We start from the raw sequence: 22,482 nt of genomic DNA, 5'->3' as shown, positions 1-22,482 counted from the left end.
TCGTCGTTGTCCTCGTCTTCGTCGTCGTCGTCGTCCTCGTCTTCGTCGTCGTCATCGTCGTCGTCGTCGTCCTCGTCGGCATCGTCAGCGTCCGTTTCGTCCTCATCGTCGTCCTCGTCTTCGTCGGCGAAATCGAAGCCGAGCCATTCCGGGAACTCGGGGGGCGGCGGTGGAGGCGGGAACGCGAGTTCCTCCTCGAGCACCGGATCCAAGAGAGGGTCCAGCGGACATCGACGGGACAAGGCGAGGGAGAAACACGAGAAGCCGCAGAGCAATCACGCGATCAGTCAGCAGAGCAAATCGGAGATGAACGGGACAGCTAGGCCCGGGAGCGGCGGAACAGGAGGAGGAGGAGGAGGAGGAGGAGGAGGAGGAGGAGGAGGAGGAGGGAGCAACGGTACGGGAGGATCTGGTACGGGAGGTCCGAACGGCGGTGGTGGCGGGGGACAAGGTCAGACGTCGAACGGGCCGGGACCGGGTGCAGGGCCGGGGCCGGGGTTAGGTGGCGGCGGTATCGGGGTCGGAGCCGGATCCGGGGCTGGGGCGGTGGTGCAATCTCAGGGACCGGCAGCGGCCGCGACCGCTCCTCAGCAACAAAACCAAGGGCCGCCGCCGAGCTCGCGGACGGGATTCTCGGTCTCGCAGGGGCCCGGTCCACCGTCGTCCAGCTCCGCCGCGGTACCGTGTCCACCCCCGAGTCCGGCCAGCGCGACCGCCGCTGGCCCGGCTGCCAAACCCGAGCAGACCAAACTCGCCACGGTACCCGGTATCGGGCCTCCGATCACAACGACGCCCGACGACGCCATGGATACCGCGGCCAGTCCTCCACCTCCGAAGAAACTCAAGACTTCCGCTTCCGAACCAAAGGTAATCGAGGGACGACGAGAGCGCACGCTTTCCCGCGCGAGCCTGCGCGCTCGTCCATCGTCCCACTCTCTCTCCGCTTTCCGCTCTCACGCCCCTTCGCGCGCGTTCGCTTCCCGCTTATCTTTTCTCTCTCTCTCTCTCTCTTTCTCTTTCTCTTTCGCCCTTCAATCGTATCGTCCAATCATTTTACGTGTATACGTCCTTTCTTTCTTTCTTTTTCTTCTTTTTCTTCTTCTTCTTCTTCTTCTTCTTGTTCCTTGTATGCGATTTTTCGAGACGAATCTCGGAGGGGTGGAAGGGGGAGAGGCGGCGAACGAGCGACTATCGTTGCGATTTCGATTCTCGAGCTCGATGACGATCGGAGATGATTTCGGTCGGGGAACGGAAACGACTGGGGGTACGCGAACGGTACGTGAAATCAATACTCTGCGGTCTCCACCCCCGGGAGTGAACGAATATACGTATAGGGAGAGAGAGAGAAAGAGAGAGAGAGAGAGACAGAGAGAGAGAGAGAGAGAGACAAACGCGAGTACAGTTACGAAACAACGCGATCGGTTCGTTGCTTTTCCCGATTCTGTCCACGTCGTCTCGTTTTTCCCTTCTCCGATCGTTCGATCGATCGATCAACAAACTTGCGTCACTCTCGAATTGACCCGATTTCTTTCGTTTTCGGGGGCAAAGCTTATTATTAATCATCGTCGAACGTTTCATCGAATCGTGTATTACGCTTGATTTAAAATCGGGAGAAAGCTTCATAGTGTGAATCGCTATTTACGAAATATCGCATCGATATCGATGTTTTGGGATGTTTCCGATCCGCTACTCCATCAGCGAAACGTCGTTCGTTCGACGAGAAGGTTTCGGGATGGGTGTTGAACGTACGAATGAGAAAGACTGTTTCGCCTTGTTTCTCTCACGATTGTCATCGAAAATTATCGGGTATCAAGACGACAAATCTAGTTATAATAAGTAGCGAAACGATACGAAGATTTCACTTTAGATCCAAAGTTTATCTGTTTCCACCAGCTTGAATCGAAATCTTTTGTGTAAAGCGAATTAAACCTGACTCTTGGAAACGATCAACGATCGATTCGACAACATACATGCGCGGCTGTATCGTTCGACGATAAGAAGAAGAAGGAAGAAGAGAGTTGGAAGAAAGGAAAGGAAAAGAAAAGAAAAGAAAAGAAAACGAAACGAAAAAAAGAAGAGTATACGCGTTAATCGAGGCTTGGAATGGTTTAACTACGATTATAATCGAAGAGACGGAGAGACGAGCGATGACTGTATGATGAGACGGAAAGCGGGAGAAGAGAGAGTGAGAGAGAGAGAGAGAGAGAGAGAAGTCACCGTCGATAAAATATATTCAGATATAATCGCCGTGTGAATCTGTCGAATAGATGAGTATCGATGGAATTTGCCTTGTGAATTCGCGAATATTTCCTTCGTTTAGCATCGATTGGTAAGATCGAAAGGAAATCGGACGAAAGCGATTATCGATCGAGCGTGAAAACTAGGATAAGTCATAGTTATCAAGGAACAGCATCGTTCTAGGCGCACACGTGCTTTACATCTTAGAAGCAATGCATGCACGTGCAACCGAGTCTCGTATATATGGCAATTCGCTTTTACTTTTTTTTCTTTTTTTTTTAAAAGCTACTCATTCTCTTCTTCTCCTCTTCCTCTTCTTCTTTATTCCTTATTTACTCACTTTCCTTTTTTTTTTTCTCTCGTCGTCGTTGGACTCGATCCACAGGATTCGATCTTGGTCTCTGTACCATCGGTGAAAATATCAGTTCACCGATAAATATACATATACATATACATAATCGAACTGCGAATTTGCGGCATTCGCAATAGCGTGTGTAAACAAAGATGTTTCTTTTTCTGTTCGAAGTCACTGTCGCGCTTTTACATATAGTTCCTTCCACGAGATACATAAAAATACATCGGAAAAACTTGTAACGAAACTTATCGGAGAAAGAGCAGTAACAATAGTACTAGCTACGTAACATAAATTATCGATCGGGATGGATATCGGAGATTCATAGCCGAGTGGAAGGTTGACGGCGCGGTCGCAAGATGGCGGTAGTTGCGAAAGGGATTCGAAACGGTTGAACGGGGTGGGGGCACCGATCTCGCGCGTTCCTAAAACTTGTTGTTTCTCTTCCGAGCGTCGATACACAATTCTCCAATAAATTTGCAGGACATGTCCGATGTGTGCGTGGGTACCAGCGTGGGGACCATCACCGAGCCGGAATGTTTGGGACCTTGCGAGCCCGGGACCTCGGTCACTTTGGAGGGGATCGTTTGGCACGAGACCGAAGGAGGTGAGTGAGTGTTGCGCGCGCACGATCCCCGCGCACGATCCCCGCGCACGACGCCTCCCCCTCTTGTCACGTGTTCGTTACGTTATACCGACGGATTTGCAGGTGTGCTGGTGGTGAACGTGACTTGGCGCGGTAAAACATACGTGGGCACGTTGCTCGATTGCACGCGCCACGATTGGGCGCCGCCGAGGTTCTGCGACTCGCCGACCAGCGATCTCGACGCGCGGACGCCGAAGGGGCGGGGGAAGCGCGGCAGAGCCGCGGCGAACGCCACCCCCGGCAACGACCTGAGCAACTTCACGGAGACGAGGAGCTCGGTGCACAGCAAGCTGCGGAACGGGGGGGCGAAGGGGCGCAGGGGCGCGCAGGGCTCGCCGGCCGCGAGCCCGAGCCCGGCCGCGTTCGTCCCCCCGCGGCCGGACCCCGCGGCGAAACGGAAGTCGCGGGGCCCCGAGGAGGAGGACAAGAACAAGAGGAGGGCCCCGCCGCCCACGCCCCCGAGCGGCTCGCCCCCCGCGAGCCCGGTGCTGCTCGAGTGCCCGGAGCCGAATTGCAACAAAAAGTACAAACACATCAACGGGCTCAAGTATCATCAGAGTCACGCCCATGGCTCGGCGGACGATGACGATACGAAGGAGGGGATCACGAGCATGTCGGAGAACGACGAGAGCAACATCGAGGCCCCGAGCCCCGCAACGCCTGTCAAGTCGCCGGCCGACAAGCCCGAGGGGACGCCGCTTCGCGCGGCGAGCCCCCCGCCGACCGGCCTACCCCCGGAGACGCCGCCACCCCCGCCTCGCGTCACCTCGCCGAGTATAGCTGAACCACCCGCGTCTGTACTCGCCGCGGAGACCACCGCCACCAAGAGCGGCGGAGGCATCGTCAAGCCGGGTGTGCTCAGATTCGGCCAGGAGTCCGACTTGCCCGCCCCCCCGTCCGCCGCTATGTCGAGTTCCAACGCGAGACAACAGACGCAGCAGCAGCAACAGCAGCAACAGCAACAGCAGTCGCAGCAACAGTCGAATCAGTTGACCGGCTCGAACTCGCCCCAGAGCCCGGGACCACGGGCCAGCCAGTCGCCGAGATCCTCCGTGTCCTCGCCGCATCCGGCCGCCAACATTCCGCCTCCGTTGAATATTCCACAACCGCCTCAGCCGTCCCAACTGTCGTCCCACCACCAGCAACAAAACTCCATTCTCCAAGCGAGCCAGCAAGCGCTGCAAACCGGTCAAACCGTCGCCCCGCCACCCCCGCCCCCGCCGCAGCAACAGCTTCAACAAACGGGCCAACAGATGCAGCAAGCGTCTATTCAACAACAGCAGCAACAGCAACAGCAATTGGCGGCCGCCCATCAATTGTCCGTACAACACTCGTTATCCGCGCAAATCGGCCAACCGTCTCAAGCGCACGTGGTGCAACAAGCCGCCGGATTGCAGCAGCAGCAGCAGCAGCAGCAGCAACAGCAACAATCGCAGGCGACCGGACTGCAGAGCATCGCGAGCCAACATCCTGCCCTCCAGGGGCTGGCCAATCAGATATCGCAGCAGGCGAGCGGTTTGCAAGCGGCGGGCCTCTCGCAAGCGGGCCACCCCGGCCAGGGTGTGCAAGCGCATTTGCAACCGTATCAGAGCGTGTCGTTGCACGCGAAGATGCCGCAGTTCAAGGTTAAACCGACCGCGGCCCTGATGCCCGACCAGGACAAGAGCAAGGACCCGCGCGGCGCGTCCAAGGCGCAGGGTTACAAGAAGAAGTCGAGGAAGTCGCCGGGCGGTAGCCCGCACCCCTCGCCGTTGGAGGCGCCGATCGTCGACGCGGCGCGGGACGACGTGCAGAGCCCGGCCTACTCGGACATCTCGGACGACGCGGCGCCCGTGCTCGAGGCGGAGGCCGCGGACAAGTCGAAGCAGGGCCAGCAGGACAAGGACGGGAAGGTGAGCGCGGCGAGCGCCCACCTGCCCTCGCACTTCAACATGTACCCGTACTACGGCCAACCCCCGTACCTGGTCCCGAGCGTGGCCGAGAGCAAGCCGATCGATCAGAAGCCGAGCGAGCTGGTCGCGCCGAAGCAGGAGATGAAACCGCTCAACATACCGCAGATGCCAACGCTGGCCAGCCTGCAGAGCGTGGTCGCCGAGAAGGAGAAGAAGGAGTTGAGCCAATCTGTCCCCCAGCCGCAACAGCAGCCCCACTACTACGGCGGTTACGGGGGATACATGCCGCCCGGTTACCCGTATCAACCGCCGCAACCCGTCTCGCAACAGCAGCAGCAGCAACAACAGCAGCAGCAACAGCAGCAGCAGCAGCAGCAGCAGCAACAGCAGCAGGAGCAGGAGATGCACGAGCAGAAGGCGAAGATAAAGCAGGAGCCGCAGTCGCAACAGCCGCAGCAGCAACAGGCTAGCTTGAAGGAGAAACAGCACGAGAATCATCAGATATTGAAGGAGAGTATAGAGATGAAGAGCCAGATGAGCCCGTACCACGTGTATCACAGCGGGCAGAGTCAGAGGTCGGCGCCCCCGCCGCCGCCCCCTGGCCCGTTACAGGACGACCGAAGGTATTACCTTTACCCGGGTGACCAGAGGCGAAAGGAGGAGGTGAGCAAGCAGAGCCAACAGGCGAAGCCGCCGCCCCCTAGTCCGAAGCATCAGCCGAAACAGGAGAAGCTTCAAGACTTGGGCAAGAACGAGGACGCGAAGAGCAAGCAGGAGGGTGTGAAGCCAACGATGGAAACGCAGGGACCACCGCCGCCCCCCACCTCGCAGTACGCCTACATCCATCCGGGCTACATGCAGCCCCAACACTACGGCGCGTTGCCGTTCGATCCCGGCCACCCGGTGTATCGCGGCCTCAGCCCCATGCTGGTCCCAGGCCCTTATTCCGGTAACCCGTATCTGCACCAATTGCCTAGGTATCACGCGCCCGAGGATCTGAGCAGACCGCCCGCGGGCAAAGCTCTCGACCTGCTCCAGCACCATGCCAATCAGTATTATTCGGCGCACAAGATACACGAGCTTCAGGAGCGTGCGCTCAAATCGCCCACCCCGAAAACGTCCGCGGCCTCGGCCAGCCCGTCGTCCGCGGGACCGACACCGTCGCGCCCTCCGAGCGGGCCGCCCAGCTCCGTGGCCGGCCCCGGCCCGCCCCAATCCCAGAGTCAACAGTCCCAGGCGAAGCAGCAAGTTCAGTCGGGTGGGCAGCAATCGCAACAACAGCAACCGACGCCCGTCGACGCCGGCACCGGAACCTTGACCAAGGATAACAGATCACCCCCGCCCCAACGACACGTGCACACGCATCATCACACCCATGTTGGCCTAGGTTATCCCCTATTGACCGGACAATATCCCGCCCCGTACGGAGGTAAGCCTCTCGTCAGACCCTGACAATAAATACCGGTTCGAATCGAACCGTCCACTGTCGCCACCGTCGTCTTCGCCGCCACCGCCATCACCACCACCATCGTCGTCGTCGTCGTCGTCGTCGTCGTCGTCATCGTCGTCGTCGTCGACCATCATCATCCGAACCATCATCACTGTTATCCCCATCCCGACCCACTTTCCCTTCTTCGTTGGATAACCGATCGTCCTGGAACGCGCGTCGTACGTACCTCTCGTTTCGACTCGTGTCTTCCTATCTATCTATCTATCTATCTATTCATTTATTCACTCATCGTTCGCACCGTTCGAAGATTGGGTTTTCGAGCGATCCCACGATTTTTCGCGCGGACGACAACAACCGACGCTTCCCTGATCGATCGAAACCTGATCGCGATCCGATAATAATAAACGCGCCATATTGGTGCGTCGAGACGAAAGAAAATGAGAGAGAAACAGACGAAAAGATGGAAAAGAAAGAAAGAAAGTAAGGTCGTCATCGATTCGATTCGATTCGAGTCGTTTACCTTCGTCTGTTCCGGGTTTCCTTCCTCTCTACACACAGTTATATACATATAACGCATGTACTACATGTGTAACACGAGCCTCGCGAATCGATACTACTGGTACTTGGTTACTTTATTACGAAACGTGCGGGTAGATAATTGGAAAGTAGATTGATCATCGTTCACAATTCACGGGAAGATATATTACCACGGTCAGGGATAATAGCTATGTCTCGGTGCGATGTGTGCTCGAAATTCTAAATGTACGTGAACGGCGCGTACGGATAAAAGAAAAGGGATATCATTGAGTTACGAGACACTTAGGGTATGTAATTACGAACGCATAGTTAACTGTGATAATCGTTGTTCGGGATATCGATTGTATCGATGCGTCTATAATAATCCGTCACGATGATCGAAATAACTAATCGCAAAGCTATCGTTACGAGTCGCTTCTTCCTCGCTTCCCCCACCCTCCCTCCAATTTTACATCGATGCGATATCGTTCGTTGATGAACGAAGAAGACGTTAAAAAAGAAGAAACAGGAGAAAGAGTAGGAGGAGAAGGAGGAGAGGAAGAAAGAGAAGAAGAAAAGGAGGAGGAGAACGAGAATATCGAAAATATCGAGAGTGGAGAAATAACGAGACGATGGGACGCGTATGAAATTCGTATAGAAAAAGAGAAAACATTCGTTTCGTTCTTCTATCCCCCTCGTCCTATCTTCCTCTTATTCTCTCACTCTCACTCTCACTCTCATTCCGTTATTCGTTCGCTCGCTCGCTCGCTCGCACGCTATACTTGGGCAGTGGAGTAGCGCGATACACCGGTAGTACTGCACTGTGCGCGAGCAATGCGAAGAAGGGAGGGGGGAGAAAGGGGCGGGGCTCTCGTCGAATTATAACGATTGCGGAACGCGAATCCGAATGAATCGCGCGAACCGCGGCGGCGAGAGTGGACTCGATCTTCATTACCGATCGTCGATATGACGTTCGTACGTTCGACCGAACGTACGACCGATCGTATCTTTTTTTTTTTTTCTCCTCTCTCTTTCTTTTATTTTTTTTTTTTCTCTTTGCAATGGAAAAACAATTAATCGGCACGGGTGTATATGTGTTGCAGCGGCGATGCTGGCGAGTCAGCAGGCCGCCGCGGTAGCCGCATCGGTGATCTCGCCATTCCCGCCCAAGTGACCCGCGGCCCCCGGTCCCGTACTTGCTGCCGGAACAACCGGACCCACCTCTGCACAAACTCATCACACGTCTCATCATCCGCCGCCGGTTACCGCCGCGACCGCCGCGGGACATCCGCATTCCGCCGCCACCGGCAGACAAACTTAGGATCGTCTCGTCCAATACCAACTTCAGTCTGCCACCTCTTGTTCGTTCGCGCGACCGGATACTCGCATCTGTATCGGCTTGCCACCACGACAACAGCGAGTTTCGCTTCCATTAGCAGCAGCAGCGGCAACAGCAACAGCAACAGCAACAGCAACAACAACAACAGCGTAGCGATGAAACTTGTATACCATCGATCTCCTCCAGACTTGCTATCCCTATCGTCATCGTTATACGTGCTATTATACGTACCATCTAACCAAGTCTTCGTCGACGACTTCGTTCAAAGCGAACTCCTCCTTGTCTTCTTTCTACGTGACAAGAAGCCGTGCACGCCTTCCGAATCGCCGTTTCACTTCGTTTCGTACGCATTACTTTTTTCTACGCTGCGAGGAAAGGACTCGTGTCGAGTCCATTTCCTCGAAGCGTATCGATCAATAAGTAGATCGTTTTATTCGTCGATCCTTCGTATTTTTTTAACGTGTACGATATTATTTTTACCTTATTTTTTTTTTTTTTTTTTTTCCGAAAATTATATCGAATCGTTCCATCGGATATCACGCACAATTTATGCCGAGAAAATGAAAATACGGAAAAAGTTGAAGTAAATTCCTTGTCACGTGTCTTCGTTCTTCCATTCGAAACGAAAGACGAAATCTTTTCGTCTTGATATGTCTATCTATCGTTTTCTCGTTTTCCACGATCTGTCTCGACGCGAAGATGACGATACAACGCAGATGCAACTGGAATAAAAGTATTCGAGCGAGAAACGTATAACGGAGAGTAGAAAATTTGAAAAAAAAAAAAAAAAAAAACGTGTTTTACTTGGAATCGACAACAATCAGCTATTACTGTTACGTGGAAGAAACGGCTCGCGATGGTTGGATTGGAAGGCGCGGCAAAATTGGTTGGGTTGGAAAATTCGGGAAGAGGCGAAATACGATGTAATACGGGGAAAGAAAACGAGGGAAAAGAGAGCATGTATGAGGAATGAAAGAGAGTGGGAGAGAAAAAACAGAGGCGAGGGAAGCATGCGTGCGATGATATCTCGTTGCGTTAGACTGACTGGGCCGAAATAGGCCTTAAAATTATTACTGATATAATCCTATATCGTCGAAAAGACGAGAAAGAAGCAGTTAATCAATTGCCCGATTTTTCTCCGATGACGTGAGAAAGAGAGAAAGAGAGAGAATGTACGCCTCGACTCGTGTTCGGGCAACATTTTTATTGCACTTACATTTAGTAACGAGTAGAGATGCGAATGAAAGCGAGAATGAAAGAAAGAAAATTCCTGCGCGTGCTTATACGCGACTGTTGCGTCGCATATTTTCAGTAACTTGTTGTGTATAACGCGTATGTTACGAATATTCAATCGCGAACTTTGTCTATAACAATGAAATTATAGATCGTTGTATTTTATTGTAAAAAAGAAGAAGATTGCTAAATCACAGACTCGACATTTTTCTAGCGAAATTACGTGACTCGCGAACGACACGTTTTTTTAGACACGATTTGATTACCCTTCCCTACCGATTAATATGTATTGTGAACGTCGATTACGATGTCAAATAAATATAAACAAAAAAAAAAAATAAATATAAACAAAAAAAAAATGTGTCGGATAGAGGAGTGTAAGCGTAAAAAAAAAAAGAAAAAAAAAAAAAAACGAAAAATCACGATAATTCTAAATAACGATAACGTGACGATAAGTGATTGTACATTGAGTACACTAGAATGCTATTTGTTTACTAAGATTAATTGTAGTTAGCGTTGCGCGATTACAACCGAGCGGAAGCGAGCGAGAGAGAAAGAGAGAATGTGTAAGTGTACGTGTATTTGTGTGGATATGGATATAAGTGTATATGCGAAGGGATACAAGAGAGAAAGAGAGAGCGAGAGCGAGAGCGAGAGCGATGATCAAGATGGATAAGACTAATTGACGAGGAAGGGAGAAAGTTATTAGGTATATATACGTATACACATACATATGCGCCACAGTGATACATACGCGCCCATAGTATCATCCTGATGGCTAAACCTAAAGTTAGTTCAGTGACGATTATCATTGTACCTTTTATTACGATTATTCATCAATAATTATTGGTTCTATTATTTTATTATTGTATCGTCGGTAAAAAAAAAAAAAAAAAAAAGATAAAAGCGTTGTATTATAATACGAACGATTGGTAAAAACACGTTGCCAAGAATCCGAAAATAGTTTTATCGTGCCGTACGTAGTGTTGCAAATGCCAAATAAAAGATCAGAGAACAAGGCGTGTTTTTTAATTCGGACGTAATAACGGCGATATCTATCTGTTTAAGTAAAATGAGCGAAAGAGGGGTGGGAGGGGAGAGAGAAAGAGAGGGAGAGAAAGAATTAAGCAAGAATGAGTGAGTGGGAGAGGAAGGGAGGAAAAGGGAGAGAACGGCGGAGAAACGCGCGGGCAATCGTCTCAGTTTTAATGAGACGTGTTCGAAGGAGAATCGGGCGGGCTTTAAAGTAAAAAAAAAAAAAAAAAAAAAATGCTGGTGCTGTGCTGTGATTTTTATAAAACGTAAAAAGAAAAAAATCAGAGGAGCGACACGCGAATCGTGATAAGAAGAAATCGAAGATCTTGACGAATTTTTATGAAAATATACAGATAGCCTAAGTACCTGGACCTGCCCTGCGCTCTCCACAAACTTAAATTCGAGTAGAAGATATTAAACGAGAGAAATTAAATGAAAAAGGTGAATAAAAACAAAAAAAAAAAAAAAAAAAAAGAAATAAGTGAACAAAAGGGATGAAAAACAATGGATTGTATGGATTGTATAGGCTGTAAAGTGTATTTGCTTTTAAACAAAAATTTAATATAGATTGTTAATTGCTAATCATGCGGAAAAAAGGAGCTGTCTCCAATGGTCAAATATTATATACGTTCGGGTATCGCAAATTTTTCGCATAACGATTATCCTTGCGTTATCCATTCAAATCGTACTGGTGAAAATCTTATTCAGTGGCAATAAATTTACCACGTATTATAACGAACGATTAAGTTTTAAATCCAGATTTTTACCCTCTTTATGTTTTAAGTAGCGCCTTTTTTTTTTTTTTTACGTTTTATTATTATTTCGATCTCTCATCGCTAAAATCGGTTCGCTCGACATAGTATCGATGTTGAACTCGTTACTTCCTCGCAACCTAAATGAGATACAAATGTAATTAGCAATTGGAGACAATCTCCTAAGGATATATTCTAGCGAGTACTATTTGCCACAATGTTGCATAATCCATTGCAAAAAATTCTCAAACGAATAAATTAAATGACGACATAAGACGGACTGAAATATTAACGTAATGTAATAAACAAGGACCCGTATTCTCGTCTCCATTTTTTTAGAATGATAAAAATAGTGAGTCGTTACGCTTTATATATTATACACATACTGAATATATAAATATACGAGTAACAATACGTACAGAAGCAAATACAGAAATGCAGGCATCTTGTCGTTAAATTGTAAGATATTGTGTTCAAACTCCAGAATGTAATCTGACCCCTTCCTCAGACTACTATACATATATTAATTATATTGTGCACTATGCTCCAACTTGTCCATACGAATAAATATATTGGAAATCTTACTATTATACAATATCCTTCGATCGGTATATTCTCCTTTGACAATTTCACGCCTTTTCAAATTTCTCTCTTGTCGATTAATAATGACATATTATCTTTTTCCGTTTTTTTTTCTTCTTTCCTATTTCGAATATTTAAATAATATATATCATAAATCCATTATAATCTATTCATATATATTATTGTAATAATAATTTCTTATTATTATTAATATTTCTACAATTTCATGCATAGTTGTACAAAAAAAATATCATATCTAATTCTATTTGAGAACCCTTATGAAAAGTGGCATTGAAAGTATGTGTTCACAACGACACGATATGTATTTATTCTTTCCATATTATTATTCTTAACCGTGTGAGAGATGTAATCGTGCTCTTTTAAAATTTCTTTCTATAATACATATGTTCTTCATATATAAATAGTATAAATAAATTATTCTTATTTTCATATTATAAATGACTGTAAACTACGAATAATACATGTTAACACATATTATTACAAAATATGTTTTAACGATACAAGGTTATGTTTTATAACCTACTCATATGCTCGCGACAACTTCTATTATTCCTAATATTTATTAATAGTATTGTTACTGTGGAAGTAGTAATAATATTTTTAGCGTAATGAAACATGAATTTTATCGCACATTTTCTTTAAGGACAAAAATATGTGAAATTAATACGTAAAAGAATTTTTTTAAAGCATATTAACTTTACAAGATGAATGAAATAGAATATAAATTAGAATCTACGAATCCTGTTTTAATATCACACGTGAGTTATTTCTTTCTTTTCTAACTTCTAATTATTTATCTTTTTTTCTATTCATATCGCTGTTCCAATACATTTTTCTACAGGCAACATCCAAACTCTTCGAATCCATAAAGAAAAAAAAATGTGATCGAGAAACGGATCATATATCAAAGGTAATCTAAATATTATTCATTCGATTAATTCACTTTTATCTTCAAGTTCTATTAGGTTAATTGTTCCATAAAATTCGTTAATTAAACAGATAGCTGAATTTAAATTATTATTATCAAAACGAGACAGTACAAATGTCACGCTTAGCATATCAGCTTGTCAAGCTTTGATTGCTTTGGTCGAAAATGGATTATGGGATATTAACGAGGCATTATCTACTTTTACCTCGAGCATCTCCTCGATAAAGTATAAAAATTAATTTCAAATCTATAATATTTCTTGTATCTTTTTCTTTGACATTGTAAAAAAATATGCATAATTATATATTATAGAAATTATATGGTTGCCACTACAACAATAAGTCACTTATTGATACTGGATTTAAAACGCGATTCAAAAAATAAAATTATGTATCCATTTACTTTACACACGCCACAGCATCCGTTTATAAGCATTTTAATTCGAGATAAACGTAGCTGGCAGACTGTATTAAGTCAAATAACATTTATTGTGAATCATCAAGATTATAGGTATGTATGTATAGAGATATATATATTTGTATATATAATTGTTCTGCATACTTTTATATTTAAAATATGCGCACGTATGTTTACATGCGTATAAATGTATATAAAATTTCCAGAATTAAAGAAAATAGTATAAAAATGCTACGCCCTGTATTTTTATATATTTTATGCAATCCTTTGTTGGATTCGATGGATTGTTGCATGCAACAAGTTTGGCAATTGTTAATTAGATCGAAATACGATACAAATGTACAGACAGAAGTTTTACTTTGGTTGTGCACGACAGAAAGTCATTCTTGTATAAATACAAATTATAGAATTTTAGAACTTGCAGAGAAAGCTTTATCAGAGAAGGATAAAGAACATTGTACCGCTTTATTGCCAATGATCGCATCTTTGATTATACAATTATTAAAACAAGATTCTGATCCAAGATCGAATTTCGATGTTATATTAAATATTATAGACTATTGTCATAACTATATTGGAAATCTTATGTTGATATTGATGGCAGAAGTAATTACTTTATGTCCGGCTATTTATTTGTACAACGCTTTGCAAATATGTAAGTATCTCTAAAAAATAGAAAAAAATTATAATATTTTTGGACGATTTCTCTAAACACTTACATAACATATCACATTACAGGTATGATGATAACAAAGAAAATGTCTTATGATGATATATTTTTTAGCACTCTGAAGGCATCTGTGATAAAATGGATGGCATATCCATCCGTATTATGTTCCGAGGCGTTAGATTTAGCAAAGGATTTAACGAACAAAATATTCACAAAAACGAATTTAACCTGTAACGTAGAGACGTTACTTTCAAACAAACTTTTTACGGTATTCAGTCATTCCGATTCATATATTCAATTCTATTCAGAACTGGTGATGCATTGTTCGAATATTTGGAATTCGAATGACATTTTATCCTGGTTAAGAAATATATCAAGTGTACCCGTTTATTTAAAAGACAAATGTAAATTATTGATATCTGGTCTTCTCTTGCAATCAAACGAACCTTTAATAGTCGAATTATGTTGTAAAATACTGGTTGATATCAGCAGAGAAACAAATAGTTTTGGCTCGCACGTGCTTTCTTTGATACTGCACAAATTAACCAAATGTAAAAGCAGTACGGAGACAAAATGTTTACTAGCGGTTATACCTGAGCTTGTAAGTACAAAAGAAAATGTTCCAATTATAAACCATACATTGAACATGTTGTTGAACGGTGACAAACAATTAAAATATTTTATAATCGAATTATATCTTAAAACATTGAAAAAAGAACCAAGATGTTATAGATTCGTTTCCGCCGCGATAATACAATTGATGAAAAACGATTACTCTTGGTATTCGGATGCAACCTGCGCTAGAGCTATAAAATATATTTGTGAAAATTGTCCCGAGCATGGCGAAAATTTGGTACCATTGTTATCGCAAATATTAAATCGTTCAACGAACACGAATGGTGGAACTGCGAGTGCACTCGCACTTGGATGTATTTCTATACTTTGCAAGGCATCCGTAATAGATATTTGTTCAACGTGGAGAGTACTAGCTCCGAAAATGGAAAAAGAAAAGCGTCCTATCGTCTTGGAAAGCCTATGCGAATTATTTGCCGACGCTGCATTTTACACACCATCGCAGGGCCTTGAAGAATACGATCGCTTGATCGATAATATCATATCGAAATTGTGGACATACACAACATCTAATGATATAAAGGTAATCAACTCTGCACTCAAAGCCCTAGCTTCGTATCGTTTGGAGCAATTATCTTTGAAAACACTACCGTTGGAATTTAGATGCAATCTCGTATTACCGGCAGCATATGCGAAAACTCCAATCGACGCGATTAAAAAACCAGAAGATATATTTCCCTATATACCTGGTACTTGTTGGATACAGATGCTTCAAAATATAAATAAAACTGTTTTATCGACAGCTGGAAATCTTTTAATATCTTTTGTGACGGAAGAAGTAAATAGTTTCCGATCTGGCATTTACGTTTGGCCCCAAGGGGAACCGCAAAACTTTAAGTATTTGCCAGAAAAAAGCGTAATCAGAGCGATTGGTGAATATTTGAGGAAATGTAACAAAATTGATTCAAATAATCATCGTATTATTACGGAATGTTTACGAATATTTGCTCACAAATATCCGAAACCATTGCCCAATATTAATTGGAATTTTCTAAAGAACATGCTTGATCTGTCAAGCGAAACAAAACGATATACTCTTTCCATCGCGTGTCATCATGCAACGATATCTTTATCTGCTAAATCTTTTATAGAGAATTATCTATCGATGTATAAAACAATAAACGATACAGATTTTAATTGGAAAAACAATGAACACTCTGTGTTATATTCGAATCTCGAAGACTTGTGCCAAGCTGTACAACCGAATATCATTAAACCGTTTTTAGATATAACGTTGAAACATGTAATTGAAAAAATGGATGTCGGTAATAAAAATTCGATAGAATTGTTCCATTCTATTATGTATTCGTATGCTCAAACGTTAAAAAATCCAGAAGTATGTCATGCTAATTCTACATTACTTTCTACGATATTAGAGGAACTTTTGGATAAAATAGATTTAACGTGCGATCAGTTTTATTCTTATTTCGCAGCAGCATTGGAATTACCAATGAAACATTTAGAGAGAATGACATCTCCTAAAGTATGGTGGGAAACAATACCAGGTAAATTGAAAAATGCAATCGCGATCAGAGGTGAATTGGTTTTAAAGAAACATAGTTCCGAAGCTTCTTTAACATGGTTGAACGAAATCATCGATGAAACTATTGTCTCTACATTTAGGTAAGATTTCTGATCAAAAAGTCTATCATATAATTTTAAAATCGCAAATAAAAATATATCTTAATATTCTTATTAAAGTGTGCAAACATATTTCCTAAAAATTATACGAAATGTGTTGATCAATATGCAAATTGAAAGATCCAGTTTAAATTGGATTCTCGATCTTATGACACAAGTTCAAGGATTTTTTATGGAATCACAGCAAAATCATTTTGATAAAATACAATTCTACTGTGATATTTTATTCGTCTCTATTATTAGTTTATCTGGCATAGATTCCATGTTAATGAAAGAAGATTTATTAATTAAATCGCAAAATATTAAAATAAAATTATTTCCTCAAGCTCTAACAATTATTTTTGAAAGACAGGATTGGAAGCATGCAATTCCACAGGTATTTACGATTTATTTGTATATTATTGTATAATTACGACCGAATAATAATTTAGCAAATAATAATTAGCAATTGAACAATTTTTTATCTAATAATTATGTAAGAATTAAAAATCTTTTAATAATATTATACCTTTCAGATGATGGAATGGTTAAATTACATGAGAATGAGTAATATTTCTAGTTCGTATAAATCCACATTTCATCGAGCATTAATTTGTTTAAGACATAATTCCTATTATAAAGATGTATGGACTAAATATTTATCGATTAAAACAGAAATCGATATTTAATCGTAATCTGGTACATGTTAGACTGAAACAACTTCTATTGCAAAAAATCTGTTCGTAACAACTGCAAATTTAAGATGATACGAAATTAAAAGGAAAAACATATTTCTGGAATATTATTATAATAAAAATTAAATATGTATTTTACTTACTTGCAATTTCGTATGATGTAGAAATTAGCAATTATGAAACAACAATTCGTCACATATGTTGTATGTGACGATTTTCATAATGCTAAACAGATGTTTCATTATTATCCAGCATCATTACCGTTAATGTATTTGGTCGTGAACCAGTCAATGTTTGATCTTCGGGTAATTTCATTTTAGGTTCTAATATATTCCTTTTCGTCTCAACATTTTTCTTTATAGGTGTACGACTTGGACTAGATTTTCTACTACTCGGATACGATTTTAACAAACGGGCCCTATGAAAACATTAAGAACAATTTTTCATTTTTCAACAATTTTGTATTCTATCATGATAAGTTGCAATAAATGTTCTAATTGTAAACTTCTTTTATAATTTAAAAAAATCATACTTACGCATCCATTAACTTAAGAAATAAACGGGTATATACTTGATATTCCTCGTCTCCAAATTCAGTTGGATCATGTCGTGCATGTTCATATAAATCACAGAATTGATGAATTAATCTTTGTCCACTTCCATTTAATGGAGTTGCTAATGTGGCAAGTAAATATGCTCGTAAATTCTCAGATGGATGCCTCCTTAAACAATTATCATATTTGGTAATTTCAGCTTCTACAAGAATGTATATTGGAAATTAATCTCTATTTAAAAGTTTTATTTACCATAAAAAGTTTGTAGTAATGTAATTACCTAAAGTTTTAACATCATCCACTGCTTTTAATCTATAATAATGTGGTGGAACATGTCCTCGAGGAGTTAAAATAAGTCTTGGATCACTAATAAGTTGTGGCTCATATTGAATTTTTGGTATTACTTCTATCCGTCTTTCAATTTCCTTCTTCAATGACTAAACAATTAAAGATATACTATATTTCCATATATATACATCATGTCGTGCATGTTCATATAATCATTTATAATTTTTAATACATATATGTGAACATACTACATAATATAAATGATATTTATCTATTATAAATAATTATAAGTGAATGACATAATATTTTTAAAATAAATTAAAAAAAAATTTATATTAAAATAAAAATTACTTTTTCTAAAATAATTCTTATATATAAATATTATTAATTTTGAATGTCACTAATAGTAAGTATAACGAAAAATATGTAATTACACATAAGTAACTTAACCTTTTCGATTCTTCATACCTTCCTTGCATCATGTCCAATAGGAATATGAGGACCACGACGTGATCGTAACGCGAATCTCATTATTTGTCGTTTTGCAAATATGAATAATAATAATATTGTTAAAACTCCGGCCGCAATAAATATCACTATTGTGACACCAGAGAGTTCTTCAGTCATGTTTACACCATTTGTATTTCCATTGAATTTCAAATCTATTACGCGCACGCGTAAAATCTCATGTTTTTTCTATTTTTAATTACAATATCAAAGAAAAAATATATTTTATAATAAAAAAATAAAATTTATCATATATGATTTTTCATAATATACTGTTTATAATATTTACAAAGATAACATAGATTTTAATACATTTTGTATAGGTTTTTTAAATAATGTTTGATTAATATTTCCTATTTCCCATAGTAAATGTATTTGTTCATTAGAAAATTTAATATTTGATTTTATAAATGATAATACAAACTTTCCAAAATTTTTATCTTTACTAAAATCAGCTGCTTTTTCATGTAATAATTGTATAAGTTTGTTATTCATAGAAATATCTATTTTGGTAGAAATTAAAGTTTGTAAAAAAGAAATATGCCATGATTTTAATTCTTTTACATTCGTTAAATAATCCCTGTAAAAATCACTGAATTGTTAACATTTCAGATATTTTCAGTTTATTTAATTAATAATAGAGTATAATAATACTTACGTTATAAGAACAATATACCTTTCAAATTCGAAAGCATTTATTATAGCAATAATAATTGTTGTATCTATTAAATCAATATTTAAGAGAGGAATAAAAATTAATTTCTGAATATCATCTGGAAATTTTTTAGTACACTCTATTAAAACAGATACAAGTGATCTTGTAGGTTCTTTTAAAGTAATAATCTATAAAAATATTAAAAAATATTATCAACTACACTTATAGAGTATTTTATATAATTAATTCTTTATATATTATTTAATTATTATTAATTATATTTTATATTTATAATTAATAATATAAATATTACCTTTGGTAATAATAAATGAGTATGAAGTATTTCTGCATATTTCATACGTTGTTCCAATGTCATATTATTCATGGTATAACATAAATTATATATACCTGATGTACTCAATTTTTTTTCCAAATTACAAATTATTTCCATAAATTCTATATCTGTTAAATTTTCTAGTTGATTTAAATCCAATTTTCCATTAGGACACTCTAATCCTTCCAAGAGATATTCTGTTATATCAAATTTTGGTACATGTTCTTGTTTAGTATTTTTGTGAAAGGATTTGTCAAATTGTGTAAAATAAAATTGCGTGGATAAAAGTTGATCTGATGTCTCAGTTATAATATCATTACAATTTTCATTACTCTCATTCAATGTTTCTTCTTCATTCATATATGTTATTTCTGCTTTCTGAACCAAATATCGCAAATTTCATTATTATATCTCATAAATATAATATTCTTTTTAAAATATTAATGATAATATTAATGTTATAATAATACTAACCTTTCTATTTATAACTTGCCACCAAGGATCAGCCTGATTTATATCTTCTTTTAATTTTTCTTTAATTATTTTAAGTTTTTCCGTAGAATCTCGAGTTAGTACATAATTTTTTAAAAAATTTTCCCCATTCATATTTTATTATTTTTACTGTTTTATCTATTTCTTGTAGTTGGTTCTTAAATTTAGCGCTATAAATCATAGAGGGCGTACCAAAATCTCTAATTTTTTGTATGATTGGTTTTTTAAAACATAGAACATAAAATCTCATAAGATAATAGGTCTGTTAGTCTGTTCTGTATTTCATCTGTGATTATGCGTCATATTTTAATAATGCGTTCGCTTCTTTCATAAGTATGGAGTACTTACTTACTACTTAAGTAGGTAAGCAGATTTTTATTGAGTGACTATAATTAAAATATTAACGCGAAATATTAACTATATATAATATAATAACTATATGCATTGATAAATTTTTGTTTATAATAAATGTTATTATATATAAAAATGAGTGTGTATAATATTCAAAAATAAGAAAAAGATAGATTCGAGTTAAAAAGATTGTAAGTCTTTTTTCAACACTACATTAATTTAATTGTTTTAAAATATGTTTATATAAAATAATATTTTTATATGCAAGTATTCGAAAAATACTCTATATCATTTGAATATATAATAATTAATAAAAAAAAGAAAACTAACATCAAGTATAATTTTTAAAACCTGTTGCGCTTTTATGTTTTCTAGAAATGTAATAAATATTATTCGAAGGAAAGATAATTTCATTTGGAATATGTTTTTGAAATAATTTATGAAGGCAAATTAATATTAATTATTATTAATTTAAATTAAATGTCTAAATCAATTAATTTATCAAAAATGATAGACAAAAATAATAGCTATGTAATTATTTATCTATTCAGTTTCTGAGTATTACTTATTGTTACTTGAAGATTATATGTTATATATAGAACCGGTTTTATTTCTGGAAAACCCAGATCATCTTGAGGTCATGGAAATCGTATTCATATGGTTAGTATTTTTAATCATATTAGAATTTTTTTCTGTTTATTATTTTTCTATTTTTTTTTCTTTTATAATTGATAATTATATATATAATAATATGATAATTATTTCTATACGTTTTTGTATCTTAGCAATTATAGTAGTAAAATATATCGCATAATTAATTTGTAATTAGAATATATATATATTCAAAAGAAGAAAATTAAGGATTTTGTATCATAGAGATAAATAAAGAAAATGTTATTAAAATGTTATAAATTAATAAGAAAAAAAATGAGTTTCTTATCGAATTGTTCTTTTATATTAATATAGTATAAAAAATTGAAATACATGTAATTATAAAATTATATCGAGCGTATAGTAAAGCAATTAAAATACTGATACCAATTAATTCATTTAATATTTATTTTTTTAAAAGTATATTTTATCTATTGAAAAATATATTTATATATTTTTTTTTTAATAGAAAATCGTTTTATCAAAAAATTTAATATTCATATAATATTTTTTAGAAAAACATAGAAAGATATTTTCTTTAAATGATATATAAATTTTAAAGAATGTCAATACTTTCGAATTTATCTCGTCGTTTTCACATGTTAACGACCGATGCAAAACCTGATCCGCCGCGAATACCGATTAAAGGATATACGCACAATTTAGAATCAATAAACGATAAAACAAAGAAATCCAATGCTACTAGAGAATCACAATTTACACGAAATAATATAACATCGGAAAAGAGCGATGCAATACCTGTCACAGGTGTTAATTGTTCCACTAAAGGACAACATCTGAATGATACAAAAAGTTCTACACATGATTCAAAAGAACAAAGAAGGCCGAATATTAAAACGAAAAAAAAACCAAAGCAACATAAATCTTGTAAGTGTTAATCACTCGTTTATTGAAAAAAAAAAAAAAAAAAAAAAATAGAATGTGCCAAATTTATTCGTATTAAAGTGATTATTTTTTTATTTTATAGCACACGTCATAAATTATAATATAATTAATTCGAGTGATGTAAAAATTGGTTCAAGAACTAGTTATATTTGTAATATTAATCAATTTTCTAAGAATAAGGCTGAAGAAGACGTAAGATCAAAAACCCGCCAAATGCCAATAGAAGTAGAACGTTTATGTACTTGCAGTGATGAAATTACTTTAGATGATATATTTACTATTAAGACTTATATTGGACATGGTTGGAAAGATGTCGCTAGAAAATTGCTATATTTGGATGGTCAAATTGAACAATTCGAAGAAAATTATAAATACAGAGGCATAAATGAAGTAAACTTGATTATAATGCTCATATTTTTGTTTATATCATTAAAAATTGTCATATTAATGGCCATATTTTTAGGTAATCTATCAAATATTTCTCGATTGGAAACAAGCTAATACAAAAGATGCAGAAATCGGTAAATTGATAAATATATTATGGACATGCAAAGAATACGATTGTGTGGAACAATTGTTATCCGTTCGCAAAAATTCGATATAATGTTTCTTAATATATGATATTGTATATATGTATTAGATTTTTTAATGATTTATGTTTCAGTCATGTTTAAAATAAATAATTGTTATATTTATTAATTATAAATAAAAATTTTATTAATTAA

At 39.1% G+C, this 22,482-nt stretch overlaps 5 protein-coding genes across 11 annotated transcripts in view; 3 read left to right on the top strand and 2 right to left on the bottom strand.

The window, feature by feature from the left end:
• The window catches only part of LOC122714885 (zinc finger protein 608-like), a 13,725-nt gene extending 2,550 nt beyond the window's left edge, over window positions 1-11,175 (top strand). The window contains exons 1-5 of one of the 2 annotated variants that reach the window (XM_043936641.1): window positions 1-867; window positions 3,074-3,197; window positions 3,300-4,189; window positions 4,511-6,557; window positions 8,198-11,175. The exon at window positions 1-867 is cut by the window's left edge and continues 2,550 nt beyond it. In XM_043936641.1, coding sequence (XP_043792576.1) covers window positions 1-867; window positions 3,074-3,197; window positions 3,300-4,189; window positions 4,511-6,557; window positions 8,198-8,268 — 3,999 coding nt within the window. In that variant the 3' untranslated portion in view covers window positions 8,269-11,175. Of the gene's footprint in view, window positions 868-3,073; window positions 3,198-3,299; window positions 6,558-8,197 lie in introns of both variants that reach the window. The other variant, XM_043936640.1, reaches the window with a different exon arrangement.
• Window positions 10,520-18,623, bottom strand: LOC122714891 (protein C1orf43 homolog). Of its 5 annotated transcripts, XM_043936650.1 has the most exons (7): window positions 18,330-18,623; window positions 17,854-18,010; window positions 17,556-17,775; window positions 17,163-17,437; window positions 16,854-17,074; window positions 11,873-12,156; window positions 10,520-11,593 (listed from the first exon to the last, which is right to left on the bottom strand). In XM_043936650.1, the coding sequence occupies exons 1-4, from the start codon at window positions 18,486-18,488 to the stop codon at window positions 17,245-17,247; spliced, it is 729 nt and encodes a 242-aa protein (XP_043792585.1). In that variant the 5' UTR covers window positions 18,489-18,623; the 3' UTR covers window positions 10,520-11,593; window positions 11,873-12,156; window positions 16,854-17,074; window positions 17,163-17,244. The 5 variants fall into 5 exon arrangements, with proteins under 5 accessions (XP_043792585.1, XP_043792587.1, XP_043792583.1 ...); XM_043936652.1 differs by having other exon boundaries at window positions 10,520-12,156; window positions 17,556-17,741; window positions 17,826-18,010; XM_043936648.1 differs by having other exon boundaries at window positions 10,520-12,156.
• On the top strand, window positions 11,020-17,241 carry LOC122714886 (focadhesin). Of its 2 annotated transcripts, XM_043936642.1 has the most exons (9): window positions 11,026-11,142; window positions 12,744-12,814; window positions 12,898-12,966; window positions 13,056-13,210; window positions 13,297-13,494; window positions 13,608-14,056; window positions 14,140-16,327; window positions 16,406-16,721; window positions 16,861-17,241. In XM_043936642.1, the coding sequence occupies exons 2-9, from the start codon at window positions 12,761-12,763 to the stop codon at window positions 17,011-17,013; spliced, it is 3,582 nt and encodes a 1,193-aa protein (XP_043792577.1). In that variant the 5' UTR covers window positions 11,026-11,142; window positions 12,744-12,760; the 3' UTR covers window positions 17,014-17,241. The 2 variants fall into 2 exon arrangements, with proteins under 2 accessions (XP_043792578.1, XP_043792577.1); XM_043936643.1 differs by lacking the exons at window positions 12,744-12,814; window positions 12,898-12,966; window positions 13,056-13,210 and having other exon boundaries at window positions 11,020-11,142.
• On the bottom strand, window positions 18,515-20,158 carry LOC122714889. The gene is made up of 4 exons (XM_043936645.1): window positions 19,832-20,158; window positions 19,337-19,735; window positions 19,027-19,211; window positions 18,515-18,948 (listed from the first exon to the last, which is right to left on the bottom strand). The coding sequence occupies exons 1-4, from the start codon at window positions 19,961-19,963 to the stop codon at window positions 18,654-18,656; spliced, it is 1,011 nt and encodes a 336-aa protein (XP_043792580.1). The 5' UTR covers window positions 19,964-20,158; the 3' UTR covers window positions 18,515-18,653.
• LOC122714890 (protein immune deficiency) lies at window positions 20,148-22,463 on the top strand. Its single transcript, XM_043936646.1, has 5 exons — window positions 20,148-20,212; window positions 20,800-20,860; window positions 21,367-21,739; window positions 21,840-22,147; window positions 22,221-22,463. The coding sequence occupies exons 3-5, from the start codon at window positions 21,415-21,417 to the stop codon at window positions 22,359-22,361; spliced, it is 774 nt and encodes a 257-aa protein (XP_043792581.1). The 5' UTR covers window positions 20,148-20,212; window positions 20,800-20,860; window positions 21,367-21,414; the 3' UTR covers window positions 22,362-22,463.
• Window positions 22,464-22,482: the final 19 nt, after the last annotated feature.

Source organism: Apis laboriosa, unplaced genomic scaffold, assembly GCF_014066325.1.
Source record: "Apis laboriosa isolate Shangri-la unplaced genomic scaffold, ASM1406632v1 scaffold34_cov151, whole genome shotgun sequence".
Lineage (NCBI taxonomy): Eukaryota > Metazoa > Arthropoda > Insecta > Hymenoptera > Apidae > Apis > Apis laboriosa.
The sequence above is the reverse complement of the archived record's forward strand: the minus strand, read 5'-3'. Positions and strand labels throughout refer to the sequence as shown.